General features: G+C 45.2%; 1 protein-coding gene across 5 annotated transcripts in view; it reads left to right on the forward strand.

Annotated features, from left to right (window-relative positions):
- The window catches only part of LOC133365882 (collagen alpha-1(XVIII) chain-like), an 86,291-nt gene that overhangs the window by 59,966 nt on the left and 4,279 nt on the right, over nucleotides 1–22,046 (forward strand). For 3 of the 5 annotated variants that reach the window (XM_061588282.1, XM_061588283.1, XM_061588287.1), the window contains 14 exons: nucleotides 162–203; nucleotides 5,550–5,576; nucleotides 5,682–5,750; nucleotides 6,903–6,947; nucleotides 8,594–8,674; nucleotides 9,151–9,192; nucleotides 10,573–10,600; nucleotides 10,690–10,716; nucleotides 11,494–11,546; nucleotides 14,868–15,002; nucleotides 15,455–15,517; nucleotides 17,427–17,495; nucleotides 19,594–19,788; nucleotides 21,691–21,809. In XM_061588282.1, the coding sequence (XP_061444266.1) occupies nucleotides 162–203; nucleotides 5,550–5,576; nucleotides 5,682–5,750; nucleotides 6,903–6,947; nucleotides 8,594–8,674; nucleotides 9,151–9,192; nucleotides 10,573–10,600; nucleotides 10,690–10,716; nucleotides 11,494–11,546; nucleotides 14,868–15,002; nucleotides 15,455–15,517; nucleotides 17,427–17,495; nucleotides 19,594–19,788; nucleotides 21,691–21,809 (995 nt within the window). The remainder of the gene's footprint in view (nucleotides 1–161; nucleotides 204–5,549; nucleotides 5,577–5,681; nucleotides 5,751–6,902; nucleotides 6,948–8,593; nucleotides 8,675–9,150; nucleotides 9,193–10,572; nucleotides 10,601–10,689; nucleotides 10,717–11,493; nucleotides 11,547–14,867; nucleotides 15,003–15,454; nucleotides 15,518–17,426; nucleotides 17,496–19,593; nucleotides 19,789–21,690; nucleotides 21,810–22,046) is intronic. The other 2 variants (XM_061588285.1, XM_061588286.1) reach the window with 2 other exon arrangements.

Here is a 22,046-nt window from a genome sequence, read left to right on the forward strand (position 1 = left end):
GTGTCTTTCCATGAACACCACATTCTGCACAGAACACACAGCACAGGCCTAAGGCTCTGTCGTTTGTACATTGACAACAGGGCTTGATGCCTTTCCTCATTGCACTGTCATTGATGTCTTTTCCTCTTTGCAGTGTCATTGATGCCTTTTCTTCTTTACAGTGTAATACTCACACAAGACTTCCTGGGCCTTCAGGTCCTAAGGTAAGTATGAAGTCATGACTATCAAACCACACTGCAAGGAAAGGGAAACCTGTGGCCCTCCAGATGTTTTTGGACTCCAACTCCCCATCAGCCCCAGCTGGCATGGCCAATGGTCAGGGATGATGGGAGGTGTAATCTAACATCTGGAGGGCCACAGGTTCCCCCAAAACTGTCATACTGCATGGCTGCTGTCATTGGCCCTCAACGACGGCAGGTGCTGGGATTCACCATTACTGGCTGTCCCTGCTATTTGGCATCCTCCAGCAAGAGCAACAAGGTGGTGCAAGAAGGGCATCCTAGACGATGCAGCATACATGCGCAGAATGCAGGAATCCTAGAGGATGCCTGCACAAAATGTACAAGCACAGTGCCATCCTTGGGAAAGCCTAACCTCCTTAGTTACTGCCCAACTCCAAGTTACTGCCCCCCAAGGCAGGGCGAATTCCAGGTTATCTTTATCCCTGTTACAGGTCCTCTAATTCCAGCACAGGAATCTGTCAGTGCTGGCTCCAGGTTTGGGAAACGCAACAGTGAAATAAGTATAGGTGACAACTGATGCAGTTTAACTCAGTTTAACACACACACACCCTTTACAGCAAAAGACACAAGTTGGAGTGGAGATTAATACATATGGAGTGAGATGTGTTGCAGTGCTTGAATCATAGGAATACAGTATAGGGGGGTAATACAATTCACATGACTCCCTCTCTGTCTTTCCACTAGCTGTAGCCAAATCACTGCTCCCACTGTAGTCTTCTAAAGCAATAGCTAAGGAGGCCATCACAAAAGGTGAGTCTGCCTCCCCTGGGATTTGAGCACCTTACATCCCCAAAAACAATGCCTTTATTAAGCAAATCTTATCCATGGTGTTATATGCATTTTTTCCCCTTTAGCCAGCTCTTGAATCCTCTGAATCAGGAAGGACTGTAGCTCAGTGGTAGAGCATCTGCCTTGCATGTAGAAGGCCTCAGGTTCATGTTTGGGTTAAATGAAATAGGAACAATATGTAGTCCTATTTCTTGGCAAAGTATATATATACAACAGTGGAATGAGAATAACCAGTCCCACACCTTCCCTCAGACACATTAGTTAATCAAATAACTCACAGAGACAATCTTCTTAGGTAAAAATAATAAAGAATATTTATTCACAACCTTCATATGTTTTAGAAAAACATGGGCTCTATCTTAGACAGAAAATAATCTGTAGTCTCGGTCCATTTTCAGTCATTGGTGAGGATGCTCTTGGAAGGAGTGTCTGCCTGCTCCCTCTGCTAGAGGTTAATGGAGAATATGCAGAAAGGATCAATATCCCCTAACAAAGGAGGAGGAAGAGAAGATAAATAACCCCACCCTTTAAGGGGGTTACATTATGGTAAACAAACATATAGAGATATCTCCAATACTGGTTAGAGGGCGGCATGCAAGCTTGTTTAAACCCAACAGTTCAATCCCTGGCATCTCCAGAGGGCTGGAATAGAGTCCCTACCTGAAACCCTGGAGAGCCACAGCCAGGCAATAGTAAATACTGAGCTACATAGACCAGTAGGTCTGACTCAGAGAAAGGCAGTTTCCTGTGCTCCTAACTACCACCATGGGTATGTGTTGTACATTCTAGTTTTATAGGTAGGACAACTTGCTTGGCCATCATGTGACCCATAATTTATCTGGATGATGTGCAGGAAGCCTCCAAGACAGCCAAGGCTTACGGATCCCCCTTCAGGGATAGGCAGGTTACATGATCTAAAATACTTAAAAGCATTCCCTCCAGCTCTCTACCCCCAGTTCCTTTGCCTGCCTCGCCAGGAATAGGTTCTAACCTCCGTTGTTTTTCTTGTTATCTGTGTTTGTTCCTGTGGGCAACCACCACAATGTGCATTTTACTACCACTTCTGCCTAATTGTGCAGAACAGCATGTGGTTAAGTTCTCGAACTTCTCTCTCTCTCTCTCTCTCTCTCTCTCTCTCTCTCTCTCTCTCTCTCTTTCTCTCTCTCTCTCTCACACACACACACACACACACACACAAGGGAAAGGGTGGAGGGGTTTGTGGCTGCCTCTCCTTCCTTTCTCTTTGAGCAATGCTCCTTCTTCAGGTACACCCACAGGATGTGGCGGGAGCCCTCACACACTGAGCTCACCTGAAAGGTTTTCAGCAGAAGCTGAAGACTGGAAAAGGTGGGAAACAGAGAGAACCCAAAACTGACAGATCCACCCATCCCTATTTATAGCTGAGTTTGTTTTTGCTAGTCTTGTCTCATGATCTGTGTCTGGTCCTCCAGCATAATAATAAAAAAGATTAATTTCTGTCCCCCTCATTTCTATTCCTACCATCTAGTCCTCCCTACTTCTTCCTTCCTTTCTTATTTATTTATATCCCACCCTTCCTCCCAGTAGGAGCCCAGGTCTTCCTTGTCTTGTCCAGCTCTCTCTCTCACTCTGTCTTCTCCCTCCTGCAGGCTGTTTTGTGTCTGTTTGCAGCTTCAGCAGTCAGTCGGCCAATTCCTGAAAACTGCTGGTTTCTCACAAAATTTAAAGCCTAATACCCTGAGGAGGCAGACCTCTGCTGTCTCCTCAGTCCTCTCCATCAATAGTCATTGGCCCTTGGGGACCACCTGCACTTAAAGTACTTCCTCAGGGAACAGCCCTTTGATCTCCTCTCACAGTTCACCATTTTCTAACCTGGAGACTGCAGGTGGTTCTTTGGGCCTTAACCAAAGCCCTGTTTGAGCCTCTCAGAGCTATGTCCTTAAAGGCTGTTGTCTTCTAAGGTCCTTTTCCTTGTAGCCATCCAGGTGCCACCAATCATCTGTGGGTGGCCCCTTCAAAGTCCTGTGTCCTTGCCATGCAGTTTGATTTCAAACTGTGTGGGCAAAGAAAAAAACACTTCAGCTGACATTATGGTAACTTCAGGGGATAAGACATGTGAACAGCCCCTCACATCTACCAAAATGGTGGGGGGAGGGTTGGGGCAGGTCAAGATCTGGTCCACCAGCCAGATCCACTTCCCCACTGCTGTTCTATGCTGTTTTGTCTCGTGACTTACTTTTCATTTACCTGCTTTGGACTTTCCTGATGTCCAGCTCAGCAAGGGCTAGGAACTGGGGATGAAGCTGGAGGAATTCTTTTAAATATTTTAGATCACATAACCCGCTGGTTCCTGGTTGGGGGGTGGATTAACCCATGGTTGTCCTGGAGTCCTCCCATGCTCATCCAAGAAGGAGCATTCACAGTAAGTATCCAATGCTCTGTTTTGTTGTGATCCATAATTTGCTTAGACTAGGTTGGTCAGTTGTGCATTGCCAAAAAGGATTTGCATAACTAAAAAAGTAGACAAAAGAGGGCACCAGTTTGCATAAGGTAATTCATATCTATAGATTCAAATTTTGAAATAATTACTATTCATTTAAATAGAAAAACAATACCTCTTACCATAGAGGGGAAGATACCAGGTCTACTGACAAAGGGCTGTTAACGTCCAGACACTCTTGGATAAGACCGATTATCTGGATCCATTTCAGTTGGGTTTCAGGCCTGGTTTTGGCATGGAAACAGCCTTGGTCACCCTGTATGATGACCTCTGTCGGGAGAGAGACGGGGAGTGTGACTCTGTTGATTCTCCTTGATCTCTCAGTGGCTTTTGATACCATTGACCATGGTATCCTTCTGGGAAGACTGGCTGAGTTGGGAGTGGGAGGGACTGCATGGCAGTGGTTCTGCTCCTACTTGGCGGGTCAGCTCCAGAAGGTGGTGCTTGGGGAACATTGCTCGGCACCCTGGACTCTCCAGTATGGGATTCCGCTGGAGTCAGCTCTGTCCCCCATGCTGTCCAACATCTACATGAAACCGTTGGGTGCGGTCATCCAGAGCTTTGGAGTGCGTTGCCATCAGTATGCTGATGACACGCAGCTCTATTTCTCCTTTTCATCTTCTTCAGGTGAGGCTGTCAATGTGCTGAACCAGTGCCTGGCTGCAACAATGGACTGGGTGAGAGCTAATAAACTGAAGCTCAATCCAGACAAGACTGAGATGCTGCTAGTGGCTGGTTCTTCTGACCAGATGGTGGATGTCCAACCTGTCCTGGATGGGGTTGCACTCCCCCTGAAGGAGCAGGTTCATAGCTTAGGAGTTCTCCTAGAACCATCTCTGTCACTTGAGACTCGGGTAGCCTCAGTGGCACGGAGTGCCTCCTACCAACTTTGGATGGTGGCCCAGCTACGCCCCTATCTGGACAGGGATAACCTGGCTTCAGTTGTCCATGCTCTGGTAAACTCCAAGTTAGATTACTGCAATGCACTCCACGTGGGGCTGCCTTTGAAGACGGTTCGGAAACTGCAGCTTGTGCAAAATGCAGTGGCCAGATTGGTAACAGGGACCAGACTGTTCGAACATATAAAACCGATTCTGGCCCACTTGCATTGGCTGCCTGTATGTTTCCAAGCTTGATTCAAGGTGCTGGTTTTAACCAATAAAGCCTTAACACAGCTTAGGACCACAATACCTGATGGAACACCTCTCCCGATGCGAACCCACCCGTACACTGTGCTCAACATCCAAGGCCCTCCTCCGGGTGCCTACTCTGAGGGAAGCTGAGAGGCTGTCAACAAGGGAGAGGGCCTTCTCAGTGGTGGCCCCCAAATTATGGAATGATCTTCCTGACGAGGTGTGCCTGGCGCCAACACTATTATCTTTTCACCACCAGGTCAAGACTTTCCTCTTCTCCCAGGCATTTTAGCATGTGTTTTTAAATTGTTTTTAAAAGATGTGTTTTTAAATTTGTATATTCGTTTTTAATGTTTTTAATTGTTGTAAACCACCCAGAGAGCTTTGGCTATGGGCGGTATACAAATGCAATAAATAAATAAATGGCTGATGGGGAACTTCCTTATCTGTAAACCAGACTTGGGCTGGACAGCTGTCAAAGAGAGGAGACCTTCAAACAGAAGACTATCCTCTGGCAGCTCTCTTCTCTGCAGAGTAGGACTCATGGCCATCTTACTTTAGACAGGGTTCAGAGAGCTGGCTTTCACCTTAAAACAGGGTAGCTGATAGAGCAATCTTATACACGTTTACTCAGAGTCTACTCAGTTTATTGATGGGTCCTTTGAATAAGTGAATCACCTTGATTTTCCCCCAAATGCTGGGGGTGAGGGTGAGAGAGGGAGAGAGAGGATCATCCTCATGAATGTCATTCTCTGAGAGCTATGCCTGATCTCCACAATGCAGTGTTCCTGGACCTATCTTATTAACAAGCTTGAATTATAAGCTTGCTGTGTTCCCGGTCCTCACTGTATTACTCATGTGGCAAGGCATTGCAATTTGACCACCTGTTTGTGTTTTTCCCTGCAGGGTGAAAAAGGAGATCCTGGAGAAGTGGTGCGTAGTTATGGAAACAGGACCCCCACCTTCAGGGCACAGTGATGCTTCCCCCTACCCCTTTAAAACTCATTCTAAAGCTCACAGTCTTGTTTTCTCATCCAGGATTGCTGCAACTGTCCTGGGAAAGCAAGAACTGACACTGACTCCTGGGTGCCTTCTACGTATCAAGAGGTACATCAAAAGATTTATGATAGATGATCTAGTGTTGAGTGAGTTAGGGTTTGTAGTTCCTCTTCTGACCAATGTACTTCCTCTCCCTTCACCTCTAGCATGTCAGTCCTGGAAGCCTGGGGAAAGTTCTATGCAAAGATTTCCTTATACTGTTGCATGCTGTCCGTGCTGTGATGAGATGTTTTCCTTGCATGAGAGAGCTCTGGAGACTTTTGGTGTCTTTGTAATATTTGCTCTATTTACAAGCAGAGCATAATGGAGGTGAATGGGTGTTCCTACAGCAGGCAGCAAGTCAGCTAACCCTGCATCATATTCCCAGAAAGCAACTTGCATAGTCCTTCCAAGGCTATAGTTTCCCAGCTCTTTCACCTTTTTTGTCTCATTCAAACTGCTTTCCTTTCCAATTGATAAGTTACTGCAGAGAATAGGTCTCAGATCCTACCACCCCTGCAGATAGATTACTCATTGTGGTGGGTGAGATGACATCTCACCACCAGGTTCCACTGGGATCATTTCAATCGATCCTTTCTATCATCAAGCAGGCCGCTTTACAAAGGACAATACCTCAGTTTCCAAGTGCTTTGACTTAAGAAGGCAGTAACTTAATTTACACTAGGCAGTGTTTCCTCCAAGGGGAAACTAGGGGGAACAAACTTTTGCCTGAGGAAGAAGAAATAAGATAATTTCCAAAGTCCGAAAGACAGATGCCAGTGTGGGAAAAAGGCATCTAGTGGCCCTACCTGGGTTTCAGACTTACACTGGAGTATCATGGGAAATAGTGGAGGAGCCATTTTCCTGGGATCTCATTTTGTGGGGCACACAGGTTGTAAGACCACCAGTTCTTGAACATGCTGTGCTGCTGCTCCCCATCCCCCAAGAGTGAAACTGACATAATATTGATAACGTGTACATTCCAAAGTGGCATCAATAGACAATCTTTTGCCATGGCTCAATAAAAATGTTGCCGCCATTATTGGCTGTGTCAATAGCACCCACAGCACTCCCAGCCTGCACTAGCAGAAGTTGTGTTCCAAAGTGATCTCTGTCATGGCACTGCAAATCCTAAATATCTGCAGTCAGTGTGGGTGGGCAAGATGTGCCAGTAACAATGCCAGGACATTGTGTTTGCATCTTTTTCTTCTTCTCCTCCAGTTTGCCAAAGGAGACCTAGAGATATATGGCGCAATTGCCAACCATGTAAGTCACCTCCAGCCTGTTCATCTTCTCCAACAGTTTTGATATTGGCCATTTAAAAAACTGTATCCTGCTTTTTGGTCTTCAGAATGTCCTGACTCCCACCTTGGCCATTTCCTACACACACACACACGCATGCACGCACACATGCACGCTCACAGACAGCACCTTTGTCTAATCAAGGGTGGGGAACCTTTTTCAGCGTGAGCCCCAGGTTCCCTCATGGGCAACCTTATGGGGACAGCATGCCAGTAGTGAGCAGGACTAGAGGCAAAAGCAGATGGAAGAACAATGGATGTGACTCTCACCCTATGGCTGCTGGTGCCCATTAAGACTGGTAGGGTGGAAGGCAGGGAGGCCAACAGTAGGTGGAGCCAGAGCCAACTAAATGTAGTTTTGTCCCCCTCTCCTCCCTGCAGACTTCTACACGGGTCAACACTGAGATTAAGGAAAAGGAAGCTAGTAGCCAGTGTTGCTCCCCTGAGGCAGGTGAGGCTGGCTGAGGGCAGAATGAGGTTGGTGGGGCAGTGCCCCATTTGCCCTTATGGACCAGCCTCCACTGCTCTCACCTCTCTACAGCAGGCTACATTCCAACCATGTTAATGTCCAGGGCTGGGGCCAGGTTTGACTGGGCCCTTGGGCGCCAGCCTGCCCTGGGCCCCCTGCTCCCAGCCCCCCCCCAAGACCGTGCAGGACCGCTCCACCTACCTCTTCTCTCTTTCTGTGAATGCCCTGCGTGCTGGGCACCAGGTCGCTGCCATCAATCAAGATGGCAGTGGAAATTTCTGTAAGGGGCTGATACCCCAGCCACCATCTTAGTTGATGGCGTGCATGCTCGCTACGCTGCATGCATGCACATGCCTGCCATCAATCAAAATGGTTGTAGAGGCATCAGTCCCTTAGAGAAGCCTCTGTGGCCATCTTGGTTGATGGCAGCTGCACGCTCAGGGCATTCACAAATAGGGCAGAGAGGTAGGTGGAGCGGGCAGGTTCTGCGGGCCCGCACGGTCTGTAGGGGGGGCTGGGAGCTCCATCTCTGTGATCTGTGGTAGAGTCGTGAGTCAACCCTGCTGAGGATCCTGGAAGGAGAGTGCTACTCCCACACCCTAAGGAGGGGCCCTTCAGGGGCCCCTCTGGGCAGTATAGGAGCCCTTAGCCAGGGCCCAACCTAGCCGCCCTTTGGCACCAGCCCTGCTAATGTCAGAGCTTTCTATACACAGACATGCACACAGACAATCTCTCCATCCAGGCAAGCAAGAGGCAATAATCATAGTTCAAGGACAGATTCCAGCCAGGGAAAAGCACTTGGGAAAGGCTCAGAAGCAGGGATAATAATGGGATAGGAAGAGTCCCAAGGGATGGGCAGAATGGCCTGGAGGGCTGGATTTGACCTCTGGGCCTGAGGTTCCCCACCCCTGGACAAAAATGAACAATGCACACTCAACCAAGCTCCCAGATTGGCTTTACAAATTTACAGGGATTTCTTGGAACACTGGAGTCCAGGGCTGTTGCATGAGAACCACTTTATGCAGGCACGCAAGTAATAGGAATGACCTGTGTGAAATATCTGGTGCTTGCAAAGTTTAATTTCAGGGTGTATCTTCTGCAGACAATAACTGGTGTCTTTGTTGTCCCCATCCTGCTTCTAGGGTCCTCCAGGCCCTCCAGGAAATCCTGGCATGCCTGGGCCCCCAGGCCCTCCTGGACCGCCAGGTGTTCTTTACCTCAGTGTAAGTGATTCCCCCACCCAGTCCTGCCAGTGCTCAGCTGACTTGTAACTGTTGCTCAGTGCTAGGGGAAAGGAGCAGCCACAAAGTATGCTTGGAGACTGACTTGGGAAAAACTGGGGATCTGGCTGTTCTTCAGCTTCTTTTAGGGCTTACTCTGTGCTTTTTTGGTTAAAAAATGAGGTGCCGGTACTCATATCTTGATAAAAGTGCCATGGGTGCAAGCACAAAATGGCTGCCACAGGCAGCAAAAAAAGAGGTGGCGATCCTCCTTACTGCTGAGTTTTGTCACAAAAAAACCCCTGGGCTTAATTAATATCACACACATGGAGGGTGGGGGTTGTCTCTTGCATTGTAGACTTTTGTATCTAATACTAAAATAACTCCTGACAAAGATTAGAGGGACATTATGACGCTTCCCTTCCCTTCTTCTTTAATCTGTATCCTTTCTTCCTGTCCCCTGATCTATCTCTTTCCAGAGAGTATACCCTATCCGACCCAGGCCACACTGCAAGCAACTGGTGAGTTGACACAGCCAAATGGATGGTTTTTAACTGCACACCTTGCAAAGGCAGGTAGCGCTCAGGCACCGACAGCATTGTTCAGCAAGGCAAGTCTCTGCTGCAGGAGAAGACAGCCAAGAAGAATACGTCTTGTGCAGAACAATCAGAAATGGTTTGTTCTGAGGCAGCAGCCCTGGAGGTGGTGGTATTATTATTATCACTAAAATTTATTTGTCCTTTTTTTTTTACAAAGTCTCAAAGCAACATACAAGAATTTAAAATACAAAGTACTGTAAGATAAGTCAAAACCGTAAAACAAACAATACTAAAAAGTGCTCAACCAGTAGCAAATATACCAAGAAAAAATATTCTTCATCACTTTCAGAGCCACTCCAGGTTGCTCACAGTGGCCCTCCAGTTGTTGGACTACAACTCTCATCATCCTCCTGACCATCGGCTATGCTGGCTGCGGCTGATGGGAGTTGGAGTCCAACAACATCTGGAGGGCCACAGATTCTACAACCCTGCTGTTGATGGCTTTCTTCTGTTCTGCTGAGTCTCTCCATAAATTTTTACAAATAGGGGCAAACAGGATTTCTGGTGGCGGGTGGATTTTCAGCACAGAAAATGAGAGAGTTACCACTCCCCATGTTGTGGTTTTGATCTGGATTTTCCCCTCCTCCACAAGTGTTAAAAAAGAAAAGATAAAAACTGTGGAGTTCCAGTCTCAGAACTCTCACATCACATCAAGTTTGACTTTTGGAATGTGCATGTCACCTGGGATTCTGATTGGGAGACGGTTGGCAGTTTGACCTTTCCGCAATGTTCTAAGATTCTTTGGATATAATAGCTCTGGATATGAGAGATTTCTGTAAAATAGAACCTGTGTATTATAATGTAGTGTAGTGGTTAGGGTGTCAGACCTAGACGTTGGAGGCTCAGATTCAAATCCACACAAAGCTCACTAGGTGGCCTTGGATCTTTTACTGTCCCTCAGCCTAACCTACCTCACAGAGTTGTGAGGATAAATTGGAGGAGGAAGAAACCATGTTTGCTACCTGGGAGGAAAGGTGGGATATAAATGTAGTACAATGCCTCTTAACTACAGTTTACAGGTATGATAAGGGTACAACAGCCTGTATAAACAGGGAGTCCTGGTCCCCAGACAAAATCACTACTGCTGATCCCTGAAGCCGAGAAGCTCCCAAAACACAAGGGACAGCGAGATGGGTCAAAGGGCCCCTTGCTCAAGAAGCATGCTTTTTTCCAAAACAATCTCATTTGTTCCATTTACCACTGGGTTCCACCCCACCTTGGGGAGTGTGTTTTCTGCACACTTCATTTGCAGATATATCTTGGCTAATATCTCTTCATTCCTCTGCTTCTGTTTTCTTTCAGATGAGCCAGGACCCATCTTGGGATTCAGGTGCGAGCCACTTTTGCCTCTGTATTTCAAACAGAATTGCGTTCAAACATGTCTGATACTGTGCAACTTGTCTTGCATGTCTTTCCTAGTGCTTCTTGGTCCTGCTTTATGGATGGGTGAGTGGTGGACTGGCCACCATCTGGGATCCTACTGGGAAGAAGGGTGGGATATTAAATAAATAAATAAATAAATAAATAAATAAATATGGCAGCCATCTGTGGGCAGGATCTGGCCTGCAAAGTAGTGGAAACTAGTGGTTGCGACAGTGGGGCAGTGAAGACTCTGGGTTTTAGTCCGAATCTTCAAGGAGCTGTCCAAGGTGCTTTCAGGTTTCCCTTTCGTCAACCTCCTGTGTAATTGCTTTGAGGCAAGGGAGGGCTTTGCACCTGAAACAGCTCATCCATGGCAAGTCTGACTGACTCCACCTCTGGTCTTAGGAAGCTGACCGTCCCTGCTATGGCTATACAATAGTGGCAGCCAACTAGCAGCCTGTGGATGACACTGGTTAGGCCATGACTTGCATCTCCTTTTCTAGCAGACGTCTTTGCTGCCTTCACAAAGGAAAATGCATGCGATGTGCACTGCTTGTGGATTCCCTAGTCTCCTTTCCTCGACTGGCAGCAGCCTGCTGGTCTGGGAATTTGAGCTATAAATGTGCTGCCAAGTCAGTCAATCAGGAGGAATTGTTCTCCGTCAGTCATTCTGATTTAGAACAATTGATATGTATTCACTTCTGCATGATGTTTGCAGACAGATCTGCTAACTCTCGCTGGGGGGGAGGGGGGTCAGGCTCCATTTTTTTTGTCCATTTGCCAGAATAGTTACATCCTGCAAGGAAGGGATAATGGCTGGCTGGGAGGGGATGTTCATTCTGTCCTGTTTTTGCTGTGCAGATGATGAGCTACCTCTGAAGGATGCTTCCAATGGAAACCAGTATGGGTTTAAGGTATGTTGTCTTCTCTTTCCCTTTTTTGATATCTTCCTCAACAGTTAATGTGGGATAAAGAGCTGAGTATGTGCAGAGCACATTTTCCAGAACCAGCTCCTGTACATAGGGGATTTAGGAAATTTAGGTCAAGGAAAGAAAGCCAGACAAGCTTGAGAATAGGCCCCTCACTCAAAAGTTACGCACAGATCTTAAAATAAAGCTGCCTGTGTAGGAAGAATTTTTACAAGGAAGTTTCATGCTGCCACCAGAGAAACAGTGGAACCATATTTCATGCTCTGGTTCTGCCTTGATGACACACCAGCTTAGCATAAGTACCCATGTGCATTATGGCAGTGGAGGCTGATCCATTTGGGCAAATGAGGCGCTGCCCAAGCAGCCTCAAGTCTGCCCTCATCCAGCCCCCACCTGCTCGCCTTCTTTCTTACAACCAGTCCAGGGGGTGGCAGTGCCTGTCAGCTTCTTCCTCTTTAATCTCAGTGTTGCCCTTGTACAACTCGGCAGACAGGAGGATGGGGACGAAACTGCCTGGCACTGGCTCTTGCTTCACCTGATGTTGGTCTCCCTGCCTTCCACCCTACCATTACCAATGAGCAGCAGTCACTACTGCATATGGGACAGACTGAGGGAGACTGACAGAAGTGGCATACAGTGGATTACCCCAGGATCATTTTCAGACACCTATATAAACACACATGCTGGGCCAGAAGAGTAGTTGGTCTTGTTCAGCAGCCAACTAGATGCCACATGGAAGGTGGGGAAGGATGGCAGTATCCAAACCAACTTTCTGTTCTTCAGCCTCTGGTAGTCACAAGTATTTCTGCCTCTGAACAAAGAGGTTTTGCTTCTGCCCACTGCACCTTGTTGCCAGGGCTAGACAACCTCCAATATCCATCATGGCACTAGCCTGGAGCAGGTCCAGTTCTTCACTAAACTGATTTGATGGAATACCATTAGTTGCCTGAGTATGAAATCTTGAGTGGCCTGGCTCATGATGTCTCCTTTTACCCTCTGCTTAAAGAGGCTCCCTGTTTCTGATTCAGCAGCAGTGGCAGCTGGTGGCTCCATGTTAGGGGGTAATGGAATCCGTTCCCGGTTTTAGTCTGAATTTTCAAGGAGCTGTTCAAGGTGCAATACCTTGGATAGCTCCCTGAAACGTCAAACTAAATCCCGGAGTGGATTCCACTGCTCCACTGACATGGAGCCACCAGCTACCACTGTTGAACAGGCAGTGCCAGGCACATTTGCACAAACAGAAGCTGACTGTATGCTCTTACTGGTGATTTGCAGCAGCATGCAAGGCTGGTAACTTCCATGTTTGGCTGGCAAGTCAGGCAGAGAATGCCATGAGGTGGTGAAGGCGAAGAAGAAAGAGAACAGCAGATGCCGTGAGAGCTCATCTGCTGTTGCGTAAATTCAGGCCCCAGTTAATGTACATTACTCCCATGAGAACTGTTTTGATGGATCTGACCAAAGGTCCATATAGTCCAAGCCTTTTGTTTCCTACTGTTGTGAGCCAGATGCCCTGGGGTTCTCACAAGCCTGGCATGTTGATGTCCTTCTCTTGTTTATCCCCATCATCTGCAATTTAGAGGTATATTGCCAGTGTCCATGGAGGTTCTCTTTAGCCAACATGACTAATAGCCATTGCTAGATCCCCATCCTCTATTTGATAAGATTTTTGTCTTAAACAGACATCATGGTCACATAGAAAAAAGCAGGCCTTCTATGCTATTCTTAGGCTGCTTCCAGACTTGCTATTTTACAGGTGGGTTTCAACTGCATGCCAGCAAATTCAGGTTGCTCACTTGAAGTGGATTTGGTGCTCTTGTGCAAAAAAAAACCATTTAAAAAAAAAGAGATTTTTTGTAGTAAGGAAACTGGCAGGGAAATGCATTGGAAAGTATGGGACAACAACTGCTTGATACGATGTCATATAACTTCCCTACAAACTTTGTGCAAACAAATCAAATTGACTTTTTACTCCAGTTTTTATATAGGAATGTCATATATTTCTTTCCAATGTTGGTGAAAATGACAAATGTACTTTATTCAGGCCTCTCAAATACATATTTTAATTGGTTTCATGAAGTTCTGAAGTTCAAAAGTTAAGGTTTTCCTGCTCCATTAAAGCCTATAAAAACAACTACTAGCAAAATAATATGGTGCACAGCGCACAGTATAAATATTAAAGCAATTCTTGCCAGTTCTTCAATGTTTGCAATGGGAGCCACCTAGTGGGCACTATATGCAATGCCTATTACCTTAGTTACGGAATATATCAGTGTGGTGGGATCATGACCACATTTGGAAATCTGATAAACTTATTGTGAGCGCACACACATCCCCTTGTGACCTTACCCCCCCCACAACTCCAGTCCCCACATCCTGACACACACACCCCACTCCACAGCACCACCCCACACCCACATACAAGTCCCACCCCATAGGCATGGTCAGCTTACAGGAGGATCCCTGTAGCAATTCCGTAAGGCTCAGATGCTCCATAAGGCAACAGATGACCAGAACAAAGTTGGGCATCTCTGCTGTTCCATGCACTTCATCCTGCCATCTGGATTTGGGCCTGAAAGACCAAGAAAAAAGTGTGTGTGGAGGTGGAGTTTAAGTTGTCAATGGGCACAGTTTATGATGTTGCACAAGTGATGACGAGACATGTCTCTTAATGCATCAGCCTTAGCTTCCTATTACCAGGCTTTGTGGAGCTTGAGCCAACATGTGAAAACTTAAACTGACAGGTTTCTTATCACTGAATCACAAATCCTTCCCTGGTTCAGGATAGGGATGGGATCCGTTGGCTGGTGCTGGTTCGCAAGCATTCCGTTGACCTAACAGGCTGGCATCAATTTGACTTCATTCTGTATCTTTGTATGAGACACTTCTTTGAACAATCCATGGTTTTTTTCTGCTTGGAAAAAATAGTAATGTTAATATCAATTTTTTAAAAATATATTAATATTGATATTTTACAGAAAATATCAACATTTTGAAGAAAATATCAATATTTCCATTAAAATATTATTACAAGAAATATTTATTTTTAAAGGAAATATTAATACATTGTCATTCCTCCAATCAATGTTTTAGAAGCGGGTTGTTTTTGTAAAAAAAGTCCATTTTCAAAAATAGCGCTTAAATTTGCTGCATTAAAATCCGATCCTCAGCTACTGAAAAGAAGTGAATTAATGGAAAATTCAGTACCAAATCCGACTTGGGCGGAATTCTAGTACATCCCTAGTTCAGGGTAAATATGTTTTGATGGTGTTTCTGTTAAAAAGCATATGGTCTTCCCTCATTTTTCAGCGCTCCACATGGATCTTCAGGTCAAAAGAGCTGATGATCAAATCTACTTCCTCCATTCCTGAAGGTAGTTTGGTCTATGTTAGCAAAGAAAATGAAGCTTTCTTCCGAACCCCCAAAGGATGGAGCAGACTTCTGGTAGGATCTATTTGGACACTTAAACCCCTTAAGAGTTGAGACCAGTACATCAGAACAACTCTAGATGTGCACTGCTCACACAAACTCTCTGCCTGATACAGACACATCTGGTTGACCACTGTATTAAAACAGGAGGTCGGATAGGTACCTGTCAGGGATGCTGGTAGAGGGTTGCACTAGATGACCTTTGGGATACCTTCCAACTCTGTGATTCTATAGACTAGTTACAGCTTTGGTCTGCTCCAACAGGGCTGCTCAGAGGTTGTATATTTTTAAATTAAGATGAATTTGAGGGGCCTTCATGGCTCACATGTTTGACTTAACTGGCAGTGCTTGCTCTGATGGCAAATTTATTTAAATTTCTCACACAGGAGAACAAATGCTAATTTTTAAAGTTATTTTATTTCAGTTCAGCCTTATGTTTTTCCTAATATGTATTATCTCTTGATCAGCTGGAGGATTCAGATACTTCATTTGTTGGAGATGACCCTTTGGTGTCTACAGAGAGAAATCAGGTGAGGACATCTACCTTCTGATGTGTTGCCAGTACCTGCTTAGCAGATCTCTTGGATTGTGCTCTGATGCAGCAGTTGCAAAAAAAAAAAAGGGCTTAAAGTGGGGAGAGTGGGGTGGAATTATAAGAATGCCCCCTGCCTGCACCTCTACCAAAGAGATAAAAAACCATAGAATATTAACCCACTTGGGTTAATAACCCACACATGGTGAACAAAGTAAACTGTTTGGATAAAGAGAGGATAGAAATAAGTAATGTGGGGATTCTGGGCAGGGGCCTGCCCTCTCATTTTAGTAAAGTGCTTCCTTCATACACCAGCAACTCCCTACTCCAACCTCAACAACTCAATTTAACCCTTCCTACCAGCTACCCCACAGCCGCTGAGAGGCAGAGAATTCTTACAGGGAATCCTATAGACTGCAGTGGTGCTACTGCCATAATCTCCATCCAGGTTCTCTTGTTCTCTGTGCATAACAAGTAGGAGAGAGGTTGGCATCTAGTAGGGAGGACCACACTCTTCTGCAACCATAACATGCATGCATTCAAAGGGCTCATTAAACACAGTATTTGTGTTTAAACTGATTTGTGGTGGTTAAGTTCCACTAACATGATATACATTCCATGTAATGTCATAGGATATTCATGAATATCTTAACCTCAGGGTGAAGAGCTGTGATACTATAGAAAGTTTATGAATATTCCAGTTTCCCAGGGTGGTGTCAGCAAACAACTTCATTAATTTTACCTGTTACATCAGTATAATCTGACAATCTTTGACTGGGCTTCATTGATGCCAAGGCTCACAATTTGTTTATATTATTATTTATTATTATTACAATCTCTTTCAATACCAGGGTTGAGCCCTACAATATGTTGTGTCTCTAAGCATATGCAGAGTATTTTACCTATCCCCAAAGTAACTGCAGCCTATTCTTAAATAACCAGACACACAGATGTTGTGTTTTTATCTTTTTACACATTGATGGCTGTGAAACCTACTGGTTGCTTGTCATATCTTTCAAAACTATGCAAGCATTAAGCCCCGTTGCTGTCACTTTTACAATCCTAGCAATAGAATGTTGAAAATGCCATTTCTGTGAGGCAAACAAAAGCTCAGTTTGTTTGGTATGATTTTGAAAAATCACACAAAAGATCTCTATCATATTTTTAAAGTGCCATCCTAGATTCTAATCTATCACTGTGACTTCTTTTTCTGCTCTGAATAAAGTTGGTCCATTGACATGCTACCTCAGAGGCAATACCACTTGCAGGAAGGGGACTGTCGGTCTTGAACGAAGGCTTTTCTAATTCTGCACCAAAGATATAAGGCAGGGTTGTCAAAACACAAGGATCTGGACCTTCTTGGGCCTTTGGGGATCTATGATACAATCCATGGTGCCCCTACCACACTCCACAGAATTCAGTCATTTTTTGAGCCACAAATGGTAAGCTGATATTACAAGGCTATTGACTGTTGAAAGGTCTGTGGCTTGTCATTTAAACTGAGCAGTTGCACAAGTATGAACCAGAGAGGAGGTAGCCAGTAGAAGCAAGCCTTTCTACCATCAGTGGACTTGACAGCTACCCAAGGAGTCCAGGAAGCCCAGGAGGTGGACTTCTAGTGGTCAGGAGATGAGGCTTCATTTCCTCACATATTTCCTTGTTCCCACCCATGATCAGACTTTCCTTTTAAAATTCTGGTTCTCAAGGCGGCTGAATTCTGTGCCCAGTGATCAAATCCCACATTTTGTGCAAAGACGCATAACCCAGAAGAATATAAAATCCATTATATGATGCAGAATAAAAAGTACCCTACAGCAATCTTAACACAGCTTCATGAAATTGCTCAGGTTTGGACTTTGAGCCCTGTAAAAATTTATTTTGTTTCACCACGAATCCTGTCTCTTTAGGTCCAAAAGAGTGAAAATAAAGCAACAATTCAGATTGTTCCAACTAGCATCCCCCAGAGAATTCCTTCGGTAAGTTCAACAGGAGAGGAATGTAAGACACTCAAACTGCTGGCACATTCATTTGCCTTTCTGAGATACCACATGTGGTGTCTTGGGCAAAGAATATGGTTAACGACATAATTTGGATCTTAATTTGGACCAGAACAAACAGGAAAAAAATCCAAAACCAGTTCAGTGACATAGACCTTCCTGTACCCACCTCTTCTTTTTGCAAAGCCTCTTGGCAGACTGGGACTCAGGCTGCTTCCACACTGAGCTTTTACTGTGAAACAGCTATGGTTTGTTCACTCACTTTTCAAGAGCAATCTTCATGATGTCGTGATCAAAAGGGCCTCTTTCCGTGTTTTCCATGTTGTCTCCAGAGCTCAGAAAATCTTACTTTCTTTTACACAAAAAGAACAGCTGAGCAATTTCCTGAAGTGCAGATGACCCATCATGCAACTGTTTTAGGCAATGTACATACTGTGTGATAATGTGTATTCAGCGCTTGATGCAAGCACCTTTTTGGGGTGCTGTACACATGACATCATCCCCATGTTGCCCTGTCCCACTTGAATGGCTTTAAAAGAGGATTAGAAAAATTCATGGAGGATAAGGTTATCAATGGCTACTAGCCGTGATGGCTAATGCACTGCCTCCATAGTCACAAGCGGTATGCTTCCCAATACCAGTTGCTGGAAACCGCAAAAAGGGAGAGTGCTCTTGCACTCAGATCCTGCTTGCGGGCTTTCCGTGGGCAACAGGTTGGTCACTATGAGAACAGAATGCTGGACTAGATGGGCTACTGGTCTGATCCAACACGCTCTTCTTATGTTCTTATAGTAACTGCCACTTATGATGATCTTGCGAGAAGGTGTGTACGGTAGCAAACAGCTATGTACAAAAGCACACTGAAAAAATGACCCCTGTATGATTGAAAGGCTGTGTGTGTACACAGCCTTCACCTATACAGGCCAGTAATTATCTGTATAGATTGCACCCTACCCATTTTCTTCTCTGTGATCCATGTCTCCTACCTAGGAATCAGCTCCATCACTTTAACACTTCTGTTTCCAAACAACATTGCCCTAGATCTGCTTCTTCTCTTCCTCAACCCCCAACTGCAGCAGAGGGGAGAATAATGATCAGGAGAGCAGGTGGAGGGAAAATATAACCCTTCCTCCACAAACAGTAGACCTTATGAAAATTACGTTTACCTAAAAAACATTTGGGGCTGAGGAAAGACAGACTGTCCACTTGACTAAATGATGTTATTCAGATTCTAGAAACTCACTTGCTGTTCCATATCCAGTTTAAAGCAGAACACCAATGACTGGGTGCTGCTAAATAAGTGTGTGTGTGTGTGTGTGTGTGTGTGTGTGTTTTCAGCATCTGGTAGAAGCTATACAGTGATGATGCTAGATGCACCTCTGTGGAGAGAGAATTCCACAATTTAGGGGCTGCCACCAAGAAAGCCCTCTCCCAGGCTGCCATTCCCCACAATTCTGAGAGTGGTGGAACTACCAAGTAGAACTATCTCAAATCATCCATGTCTGGAAACACCCCATTTCAGGGAGCTAAATGTACTCTGGTTTGTTACAAGTCTACAGCTTGAGGTGTGGTAGTAGAGTTTGTCATTCTGGGAGAGGCCGAAGTGGAAGAAGAGAATATATATGAGTGTATACCTCCAGCTTGCCTTACAGGTCTTTTCCTGTTTATTTGCAGAAGCCTCCACTTTTCCTGCAGTGAATAGAACACGATCTTTTCAACTTTCAAATAAAGCTATATTTCTTCTTTATGACTGCACATTTAAACCAGTTTGGATCTGAAGTAACTGTCATAGCTTCTCCCAAGAACTTTGGGAACTGCAGTTTCTATGAGGGTGCAGAGAATTATGGGGATTTTTATAGACGTATTCCCATAGTCCCTTGTTCCCTAGCTATGGCAGCTGAACAAAATTTATTTTAATTATAATGCAGAGTCAGCTCATTGAACATATGGGGCAAAACCTGACAAGGCTATAAGAAGAAGCTGATTGGTTAATCTTCTCCTCTGGTTGATTTTTACTTGTTGAATGAAGTCCTCCTTAGGCACAATGCATTTATCTAAAATTTCTCCATTTTTCTAGCTCCGCCTAGCGGCCCTCAATGTCCCTCTCACAGGTGACATGAATGGGATTGGTGGTGTTGACCTTCAGTGCTATCGGCAGTCACAGCAGGCAAAGTTACATGGAACTTTTCGGGCCTTCCTGTCATCGTCCACTCAAAGCCTAGTCTCTATCGTGAAGAGAACAGACAGGAGCCTGCCTGTTGTCAACCTTAAGGCTAGTAACAAAATTGTTTGACTTCTTGCTTTGATATAGACATCCTTGCTGAGGAGAGCACTGGTACCTGGTGACAGAGGCACATGGTGATTGCCTAACAATTACCCAACTAACAGTACTTGATGCAGTTGCAGTAGCCAACTGGGAAGCTGTCAAGTAGTGGTTTGAGCAGTTTACTCCTCCTCCTTCAGGAAATGTAGGCAAAACTATCATTTAATTTATTTATTTATATTTAGTTTATAGTTTATGTACCACTTAACACTGTCATTTCTAAGTGATGTACAACGAAGTCACAAAAGATAAAATCAGTTTAAATTCACCAGAAACATCAGGAAAAAATGCCTCTGAAATGAAAAAACAAAACAAAAGCACTATTCACCAGACACCTGAAGTTCAACAAAGAAGCGACTTTTATGATCTCAGCTGGAAGGGAATTTCACAGAATTGGGCACACCATACTGAATGCATGGCTACTGGTGGATGCAAGTCATACATCTGAGCCATGGGAGACCACTAACAGTGACTCCCTCAAAGACCTTGGTGATTGGACAGGGATATAAGGGATCAAGTGGTCCTTAAGGTATCCTGGACCCAAATTGTTAAGGATCTTGTAAATTACTACAAGAAATGTGAATGTGGCCTGGTAGCATATGGGCAGGCAGTGCTAGCTTTTAAGCACTAGAGTTATGTGTTGGTTGTAGTCTGTTCCCATTAATAGTCTACCCACAATTTCGCACAAACTGGAGGTTCTGAACCAAGCCCAAGAATAGATCCACAACATGAATTGCAATAATTGAGCCTTGAGGTTCTTGATGCATGAATCACCACAGCCAGGCTATTCCTGTCCAAGAACAACTGGTTACCGGTTGTTTTCTGGGCCCAATTCAAGGTGTTGGTTCTGACCTTTAAAACCCTATACGGTTTTGGCCCAGTCTATCTGAAGGAGTGCCTCCAGCATCAGCAGCGATGCCGCCCAGCAAGATCAGCCTCAAAAGGCCTTCTCTCTATCCCACCAGTTAAAACAGCTAGACTGATGAGGACTAGGGAGAGGGCTTTTTCAATTGTGGCCCCCACTTTGTGGAATTCCCTCCCAAATGATTTCCGCCATGCCCCCTCTATGATGAGCTTCTGCCGGGCCTTGAAGACCTGGCTCTTCAGGCAGGCTTTTGGGGTGGGCTAGGTTTTATTATTGTTGTTGAGATTTTTAATGTTTTAATGTATTTGTATGTTTTTATTTTGTATGTTGCCCAGAGTGGCTGGACAACCAGCCAGATGGGCGACTAATAAATTTAATAAATAAATAAAATAAAATAAAAAACAGCTATTGTTTACTGATACCGGCAAGGTATCACGCGCACATTGCTGCCATCAACCAAGATGGCGGCAGAGGCTTCAGCCCCCTAGGGAAACCTCAGCTGCCATCTTGATTGATGGCAAACCTGCACGCACAGTGCACGCAGCCGCAAAAAAAGCAGAAAGGTAGGTGAAGCGGGGTGATGGGATGGGACGGGACGGCAGGCGGCTCAGAATCAGCCTAGGGGTCCTCCTCAGCTTAATCCAGCCCTGGCCATGACTAGTCAAAGGCACACCTATCCCCTGAGGCAACCTGAGCCTTCTGTGACAAAGGTGAATCCAGGAGCATCCCAAACTGCAAATCTGTTCTTTCAGAGGAAGTACACTGTCCAGAACAAACATCTGGGCAACCTCCTAGACACCTGATGACTGACTGTATCTGGTGCTCTATGTTTCTGGGGAGGGGCAGTATGTTAGTGTGGGTGCCTGGATTCTGCTTCTCTAGCTAAAGCATTGAATTTCTGGGGCTTGGGGCTGCAAAATAATGGAGTGGGGCCTGCTGGCTCTGTTGATTATTTTTTAGGCTGATAAGTATTGTTTCTGTTGCAGGGCCAACTGTTGGCAAAGAGCTGGAATTCCCTCTTCATTAGTGCTGGCAGTTCTTTCAATTCCGCAGGGTTCCCCATCTACACATTCAATGGGATTAATGTCATGGTGGATCCTACATGGTGAGTATGGTGTGGGGAGAGAAAGCATCCATGGGGATGTGCAACTATACGAGAGGGACAAACGGGACATCCCAAAATATATTCACCAGTTGTTCTGTAAGTCGGGAGGAAATAAAGGCTATGTCTACCTTGGGGACGTCCCTATAAGGCGCAATTATTCTGTGAGTCAGCAAGTTCCCAATTCAAATCACTAGTGACAATATCAGGGGGAAAATATTCCAAAGGCCCGGAAGGGGC

This window comes from Rhineura floridana, chromosome 11 (assembly GCF_030035675.1).
Source record: "Rhineura floridana isolate rRhiFlo1 chromosome 11, rRhiFlo1.hap2, whole genome shotgun sequence".
Taxonomy (NCBI): Eukaryota; Metazoa; Chordata; class Lepidosauria; order Squamata; family Rhineuridae; genus Rhineura; species Rhineura floridana.